The sequence below is a fragment of the Monopterus albus genome, unplaced genomic scaffold (assembly GCF_001952655.1).
Source record: "Monopterus albus unplaced genomic scaffold, M_albus_1.0 scaffold194.1, whole genome shotgun sequence".
Lineage (NCBI taxonomy): Eukaryota > Metazoa > Chordata > Actinopteri > Synbranchiformes > Synbranchidae > Monopterus > Monopterus albus.
In genome coordinates this window covers 795,411-804,161 of record NW_018128074.1, presented here as the reverse complement: position 1 = coordinate 804,161, position 8,751 = coordinate 795,411, and the positions used below count along the sequence as shown (strand labels likewise).

Below are 8,751 nucleotides of genomic sequence, written 5' to 3'. Positions count from 1 at the left end.
GACCCGGTGGGCTTTTTTTATGTATTTAGCATCCATAAACATGTCTACCTCTAAAAAGATGCCTATGTGTAGTCTGCGATCTGCATACAGAGACTAAAACCCACAATGAATGGCCTCTGCTCGTGGTTAATGTCTGTCAGTGTGTTGGTCTTAGGTTAGCTTTTTCATCTGTGCCATAGACCTCTGTTGTTCAAAAAGGATTTAAAAACATCTGTGCAACACACAGCTGCACCGGGCGACATTTCTTCATTAGCAAACACCAGAACTGAATGTGACTAGCTAGCGGAAGGTAAACAGAGCTGAGAGCTCGGGGAACATGCACACTTTGGCTCTGCCTCATGCTAACTTCAGGAAGTACTGGCTGCTCTGAGACTTTGGGGCAACATAGGCGGGTCTGGGGTTTCATTACCCCCAAAAAAGTGTCACCCGGTGCAGCTGTTTCACTGATGTGCTTTTAATTGTTTTTGAACAATGGAGATCTATGGCACAGACGAACAAGCAGATCCAGGACTGACAACCATGGGTAGGAGCAATTAATTGTCACTTTTAGTCTCTGTAAGGGGATTGCTGAAAATACTATTAATAGAGGAAATGACTGGGTGTCACTTCTGATGAGAGGAGCTTTTAGCTAAAAACTTTAAATGGCAAACAGAACAACTCTACTGTATCGAGAATGAGTGGGATCCTTTTGACTTTGACTTGCTTTCAGTTTTGGTCTGAGAGGATTTGTCCCTTAAACATAAAACTCTTGCCAAGTTTAAAATGTTTTTTCCTTAGAAAAAACGATGTCGACAGCTATGCTTCATAGTGCACAAATAAGTCAGAAATCAGACTGCTTCAGACTTCCTGTCAGTGGCGACTGGGACCATTCGGGTAGTTTGCTGACAGAAATACAATGCTGTGCAAAAGCAGTGATATCTCTGAGTCTGCAAAAAAAATTAAACAAGAAGTGTAAAGATAGAATTGGGTTTTAGAGAAAACAAATCAAGAGAAGAGAGTAAAGTGAATAGTCTGACATTTTGAGGATCTATTCAGGTCTGGAAAGTCTTTAAAAGGCCTCAAGGTATTAAAAAAGTCCTAAATCTCATTTACAAAGGCCTTGAAATTTGTTCGTTTGCCAGAGCCTGGCTAGCTGTTTCCAGTCTTTATGCTAAGCTAACCTAACCTGCTGCAGCTTCATATTTAATGCACCAACATGCCAGTGGTTTCAATCTACTCGGTAAGCAAATACGTGCACAATTCTTTTAAACGTTACACAGAACAGACATGCCCACAGGGTGAGACTAATCACAAAATTACAAATATCCTGTCCAGCAAAACGAAAATACCTTTCAATGAGGAGGACATCTGAAGCCACTGGTATAACCACTCACGGCACTGGTAAATGCCAAGACTGTCAGAATCGAGCCCCCTCACGAAGCAAGCCTGGAAAAACAAGGTCTTTATAACACATCAAGGAATACACTGTGTTTGTCATATGTGGTAGCAAAGAAAGAATGAACCATTTGGAATAACTTGGTTTTCTGCATTCATTGGTAATGAAACGTGATCTGATTTTCATCTAAATCACAGGAACAGAAACTTCTAACACACAATTCATCTCTTTTTTGAACGTGGCCATTAGACATTCTCAGTGCTGGTGGAATTATAATAAATGTATAAAGCACCATTTAAAAACAAAGTGCCTTCTTTACAGGTATTAGTCTAAAACATGATAATCGGTTAAAACACTTACTACAATGCATCGTTTAGGAGAAGGCCATGTGATAAAAGAGAGTTTTAAGAAGAACATAAATGTGGGTGATACCAAGGGGTTCACTCCACTGTAAGTCATGTTTAGCTGGTGACTATGAAGTCCTGATGTCTTACAGACCTGTCTGAGTTCAGAGTCACTCAGCTGGTGAGGGCCCAGTCTGCTGAGGGCTCGGTCCAGCTGGAGCAGCTCCAGGGCATGGTGGGTCAGCCGTCGGCTGAGCAGGAACCATGGCAGATGAGGCGTCAGGAAGAGCAGGGGACTGATGTGTCTCTGATAGGCCATGGAGACAAAGAGACGACATAGCGTGGTGTTCAGGTTCACCAGGCCTTCTGCCTTTCAAATCAACTGAATGAGCAGCGTTTGTGAGAAGTGAAGGGGTTTTACTGACCATGTGATTCACACTCATCCTGTTTATGCCCAGAGGAGGTCCAGAGAAAAGACTTCGAACAGCAAGAATTTCTGATGCATTAGGGTTTCTGCCATTTTGTACCTGAAAATACACCAAAAATCAGCTTATCACACTTTCACACAACACTGGACAGAGGTCCAGCTAGTCCCAGGTTGTTCCCCTCATTTATAAGAATACATTCAGGTCACAGAAATAACTCCAGTTTCTCTAAAAGACCATGAACCAGTGATGTTCAGCCTGCCTGTCACCATGATCAGATCAGTTTTAAGAATGCTGTTTCATACAGCTCACAATAAAGCATCACCAAGAGTAGTCTCTGCAGTGGTGCCTTTACACTGGAGATTCAACATAGTGAAGACGGAAAACAAGCAGGATTAGGCTGGACCATCTATTTGTAAGAGCCATCATTAAGTTGATACAAAGCCCTTAAGGCTCCATCGTATCTTAAAGACCTCATAGTACCTTGCCAACCCAACAGAGCACTCAGGTCTACTTGTGGTTCCTAGACTATACAGAAGTAGAATGGGAGGAGGAGCCTTTAGCCATCAAGCTCCTCTCCTGTAGAACCAGCAAGCAGTGGTGTCTCAATCATCATTAAACAAAAACAAATTAATGACAGCAATATCAGCATTTTACAGAAAGTTTAAAATAGAAAAACAGGAAAATTACATTAAGGCAAAAGAAATTTAAAAAAAATTCTGCCAAAATAAAACACAGTTTAAAAATTCACTTTATGAACTGGAGTATATGTAAACACTTAAAAATAATGCAAGCTGTTTAACATCGGCTGTCTCGCCTCATTTCTGCTTCACCATATCGCACCTACTCAAACCACATGTACACGTGATCTGAAGTATGCATGAGGCGCGCACATTCTTCCCACACATTCTGTGCTTATGCATACGCGTTTATGTGTAAGAAAAGGAGTACACATGGTATTTATGGCCCAGGTCACTGATTCATTTTAGTTATCTCTAACTGTTTAGTCACTTTATGCAAAGTGAATGCATCAGTCTGTGCTCTACACTTATTCTCAAGGATATTTACAAAGAAGAGTGCAGTTCATACCTGGGATATGTGATCAATATGGGGAGAATGTGTGAGATAATGCAATCTGTTCTGCACCCTTTGACATAATTTATGAACAGAAAGGGTATTACGAGGCATTTTCCTCACCATACTACAGCATTTCTACAACAAAAGCTCTGATGGATTCACTTACTTTAGCACAAAGGTCCTTAAGGCGACTCTGAAGCTGACTATCTTTGACATGGCAACTCCTATTCTCGAGCCCTTTGAGCACTGCCCAGTGGTGCTGGGCCCTGAGGGAATGGTATCGTCCCCGAAACTCCACCTGCTGCTTGGGAGTCCAGAAGTGAGGGATCAGGAGCTGGCGGGGGAAACAGTACCTGGCCGTGAACAGGAAGGGGAAGATGTCAGAGAGATGGGTGATGGGAAAATGTGCATTAACAGGGACAGAACAGGAGGGAAGATCCAATACACTATATGACACAATGTATTAAAGCGGCATAAATGAACATCAGTCGATCATTTCAGAATTCTTTGCTAAATATAAATCAAAGGTGCCAAGTGAAATGAAAAGATGGTCATTTTAAAATAACTCACATCAAAACAAAAACCAGGTAATTGGCAAAGGGAGGGATAGATATCACCAGCAGCGGAATGGCCTTGATCATGTCTCTGCGAACCTGTGAAGCAAACATCCAGTAAGTGAAACTGTAACGAGATATAATAAATAAACATTACAGACCTCAAGTGAACCAGTGACGAGGCACTGAATTTAAATACTGCACACACCCATCAGGATATCACTCACAGCACAATTACCGTTCTCCCTCCTACAGTGAAATCTGCTGCTGAAGCTCAGACATGTGAATTAACTGAGCCAGTAATGATAAAATCTGTAGTGAGCCACAGGAATTGTCTATAGATTATGTATTGTTTCATGATGTAAGAGGTGATTCAAAATACACAGTCCCCCATCCAACACCTTAATATTTCCAAATTTCAGACAAAGCTTCATCAACAAGTGTCATTTTACAATTTTTTTAGCATTATCCTATAAATTCTGACATCCGGTGCACAGTCGTAACTGAGTGTAAACAACAGGAGAGGCTGCTGGTCTCCTTTCAAGTACTGTTGCTTGGTAATTTTATATATATATGCCTTAAATTCAGTGAGGGAATAATTTATTGGTAGTAAAATGCTCATCACGACATCTTTAATCAAATGTTTGGTTGAGAGTATTTTGGACAATTCAACAACCAGATCAAATATGTGAAGCAAATGCATCCTTTCAATCATCTCACTGTGTCTTAAAAATATCAGTCTGACACGATATAGGGTCCAAACCATGTGTTGTGTGGTGAGGCTCATTCTCATACAGTCAAGAGACCCACCTGTCTGAGCTTCTCCATCTCCCTGTAGGGCAAATCCTGGAACTTCACTCCTTCTGAGAACATCTTTGCTTTTATCCTCCTCACATCTTTGGCATCCTGGAGCAGTAACTTGACTCCTGGAAAAGATATAAAAACTATGTTTGGAAATGGACTGCATTCATATAGTAGCATGTTTCAACCTCCAGACAAAGCTCTTTAGCGTGTGCTTCTCATTCAGCCACACAATGAGACACCATGCTGCCTTGGCCATCAGGAGCAATCAGGGCTCATCGTCTTCCTCACGGACACTTTGACATGTAAACAGGAGAGACATCCCCCCTCCCGAGTCCTCCTGTTCCCATACAGTCCTATTTGAATGTTTGGACACCCAAATGAAGGTTTATCTGTATTATACAATGTCGGCTGCTACATTATATTCACATTAAAATGTTTATTTTAATTTGATTAATACTACCCAACTAAATGGAAAAAATGGTGTGCAGTAACTGACTAAATAAACCCTGCTGCAAAAGTGATCCACATGAACAGTGTCTTTGGATATATAGTATTATGTACAACATGATCTTTCATTTCATCTTTGAAACTGGATCTGGACTCCTCGGCTACACTCGGTGTCCACTTTGGTTCGTTTTGATAACACTATACATCGATAGAGTACTGTGAATTTCTGAGATGCGTTAAGAGCGACCTTACCTTCTACAAAAGTGTGGTAGAGCTGATAAAAGCGGGGAAATCTCCTTTTGAGGAAACCCTCATATTTGCTATTTGCCCACTGGAGCCTGGAGGTGACATATCGACCCAAACCTCTTCTAACTTTGGACGAGGAATAGAGCCTAAAGACAGGAAGCCTGGAAATAAGAAGAGGTTGACACGAATTACTTTGCTCTAACTTACGTCTTCATAAGAAAGGCATCTATGCTGGAAATCATCATTACACCTGGATGCTCTGGTGAACATTAGCCAGTTTTAACGTGAACGTCCAACAATGACAGTGCCAACTATCACGATGTAAGCATAAAGAGTTTTCTTTACACGACTGAAACTGAAATTAAACGCTCATTATCAAACGTAGAAACGGTCGAACTGTTATCGGGACAAGCAGCTAGCGTGACAGCTCAGGATGGGTTCAAGTGAGTAGTAACAAAGTGTCAAGTCATGGACACATGGATTTTAAAGAGCTGTAGACATACCTTGACTGACAGGACACGTTTGGAGAATAAAGTCCATTTGTTACCCTGTTTGTCCGGAGGCAACACACTCTGGTCAAAGACAAATTTCTATACAGGCTCGAACAAGACAGCGCCATGTTTAAAAAGGTAAACTACTTCTTCTTCGTCGTCTTCTTCTTCCTCCTTCTCCGTAATTTATTGACGGTTTGCATGCCAGCTTAAGGCGCTTTACCGCCACCTGCTGATTGGAGTGTGGATCAACCAAACTGCCCCATTGTTACCGTAATGACACTCATATACGGTATAACGAAAACCGCAGAGTTACCGTAATCAAGACGGGATTACTGACTGGGCGAAAGACAGGGGTCACAGGAGCCCAAAAGCCCCAGGTTTGCTCTCATCATTACATCATTTAGATCTACATAATTTGATTAATTAAAAAAAGTAGTAAAATGTATTTATATGTTACAAACAGAAAGAAAGCATCAAGCATGAGTACTTTTATTTTTGATGCATTAAATAGCCTACATTTTGTTAACACCTAAAATTTTGAAAGCTGGACTTTTACATGTAACAGAGTATTTTAATGAGGTATTACTACATTTGCTTGAGTAAATAAATACTCCTTCCGACTTTTAGTTACTTCACAAATTTGGATTCAAACTGAGAGAGGGGATGGTTGTTTTATTGGAGCAACAAGGTTCACTATTAAAATCTCCTTTTTAGTCCGGTCCCAATGGTATGAAAGGATGATGAGACTATTGGCCCTACTACTGGCAATATTACAGAAATATTGTGTATAATATGTAGGCACAAAACCACATACATTCATTTATATACATTAAGTTATATACATATGGGGAATGTTCTATGAACATAGAAATATAAATCACAAATTAACAAGTGGTAAGGGCTGCGGATGTTGTCCATAAAGCTATCAAGTGTGTTTTACTAGTCCTGGAAAGGGCATTGTCTTCAGCTCAGTAGTACATTACAGTATAATTGGTCAAAAGCCTAAATATGTAAAAACTTCATGGAATAAAAAAAGACCAATAGTACTGAGTGCAAAGATAATTAGCAGAAATATCCTGGAGCAGCACAGAAATATTGATGAAAATAAAGCATTCAAACATGATGACGACAATTTAAAATAATCCTATAAGAAAATTGCTCGATCAATTGGAGTTAAATTAGAATACAGTGGGGTGCCCCGGTAGCTGAAAGCTGTCATGGTGCAGTGCATCAGGCACAGTGTGTGTGATGTTGGTCGAGTTTGACCGCCGACCTATGTCGCAGGTCTCCCCATCTGTCTCCTCCATTTCCTGTCCACCTCTTAGCAACCTACTTATGTGTATATGTACTTAATATAAGTGAACCCCCCCCCAAAAGAATTATTTAAAAAAGTTAGAATACAGTATATTACAATTAAAAAAAATGAAAAAGATGGAAAGAAATCAGTGCAGATGCTGCACAATACAATATACATGTAGATGAGTGTCCATCTTTAGGATGCTGTTCCAAAGCAGGGATGGAGCTTTGTTCAAACATTAACTGTCGTTGTATGACCACTGGATGGCGCTGCTCATCTTTTTGTTTTAGACTTAGGAAGCAGACTGATGCACTGGCACAATCTCTCTCTTACCTACTCTCCAGCCCTTTTGAAACTTAATTCCTTTGATGCAGCTTTACTCATTTTGATCCAGGTGGCTCCTCTGACTTTTAGATATATTTAATATGGGCAATTTCTAGGCATGATTTTTGAGATTTAGCTGTTGGTATCAGGTGAAAGCTTGAGAGCTCAGGGGTGAGTGAGTGTCAGAATAATCCCAGCATGGCCTGCCATCGCATCATGTCATATGTAAGTAGCATTCACAATTTCATATTTTAGTTGTGCGATTATTGTCAGTGTTCCGATGGGATGTGTTCTGTCCTGTCACCAACCCTAAGGATGAGATAGGACTCCTCAGAGCGCTGTGTGTGCAGGACCTCTAATCTACCGCCTCCTCTCAGATGTACTGTGCATCTTAGTGTTTCCTGAGCAACATGGAGAAGCTCATGTTGGTCACTGAGAAGTGCTAAACTTCCCCCTTTAAAACGTAAGTCATTCCGTAACTGACTCCACAGCTTCATGTCTCTGAATGTATGAGAGGCTGCTTGTAAGGACTGATGCTGCCAGTTGAATACGACTTGATCTGTGGCAAGAGTTCAGAGAAAGTCTGCCTCAAGCCAGAGATTTAAATAGCTCTTCAGATGTTCTTGGGTTTATAAATACTGGGCTATTCATCTCAGATATTTCTAGAAAATTTTTTAAAGATCATTTTATCTCCATATGGAAAACGGTCAGAAATGCTCAGTGCACTGCTCTCTTCAGAAATTTTTAAAGACATGAAAGATCTTTTGTGTTCTGCAGTGTCCAGTGGATGGAAAGGGAGAGTTAGTACATGAATGTCATGTCAAGGCAAATTAGCATAGCGCCTTTAAATAATGAGGCAATTCATACTGTTTTCCATAAGACGTTAAAATGCTTGATATTTTACAACCTGTTTTATATGAACAATTTTAGCTCTACCTGTTAAATAAATGCAACAGGGCTCAAGTTCAGCATTTGCTCCTAGATTGTAGTGAAGTGAAAGTATAAAGTAGCATGAAAATAACTGATTAAATATACATAGTTACTTTCCAATACTTTATCAGATAGTCAAATAGTCTGATCTAAGATAAGAGGTCCATAATGAAAATGTAGTTTGTCCAGTGTAAAATATTGTGTTCTCTACAAAGGACCCTTTTCCTTTAAAATCATTTTGTTGCGGCTGTTTATCAGTAATAAAACATCATTGATTGAAACCCTTTCCTCATTTTGGCCAGAAATCTAATGCCAAATCCATATTTACACTCCTGTCAACCAGCAGTATGATATGAAACTAAATAACCCTGGTACATCATGCTCCAGATTGAGTGTACAAAACAGTGGCAATAAAAGAAGTGCTGCTGGAGCAA

At 40.2% G+C, this 8,751-nt stretch overlaps 1 protein-coding gene across 4 annotated transcripts; it reads right to left on the bottom strand.

Annotated features, from left to right (window-relative positions):
• Nucleotides 1–556: 556 nt before the first annotated feature.
• Nucleotides 557–5,950, bottom strand: letmd1 (LETM1 domain containing 1). 4 transcript variants are annotated; one of them, XM_020617813.1, is made up of 10 exons: nt 5,776–5,948; nt 5,279–5,433; nt 4,586–4,701; nt 3,792–3,874; nt 3,388–3,574; nt 2,145–2,246; nt 1,874–2,026; nt 1,329–1,425; nt 817–926; nt 557–774 (listed from the first exon to the last, which is right to left on the bottom strand). In XM_020617813.1, the coding sequence occupies exons 1-9, from the start codon at nt 5,889–5,891 to the stop codon at nt 850–852; spliced, it is 1,086 nt and encodes a 361-aa protein (XP_020473469.1). In that variant the 5' UTR covers nt 5,892–5,948; the 3' UTR covers nt 557–774; nt 817–849. The 4 variants fall into 4 exon arrangements, with proteins under 4 accessions (XP_020473469.1, XP_020473470.1, XP_020473468.1 ...); XM_020617814.1 differs by having other exon boundaries at nt 557–926; nt 5,279–5,418; nt 5,776–5,950; XM_020617812.1 differs by having other exon boundaries at nt 557–926.
• Nucleotides 5,951–8,751: the final 2,801 nt, after the last annotated feature.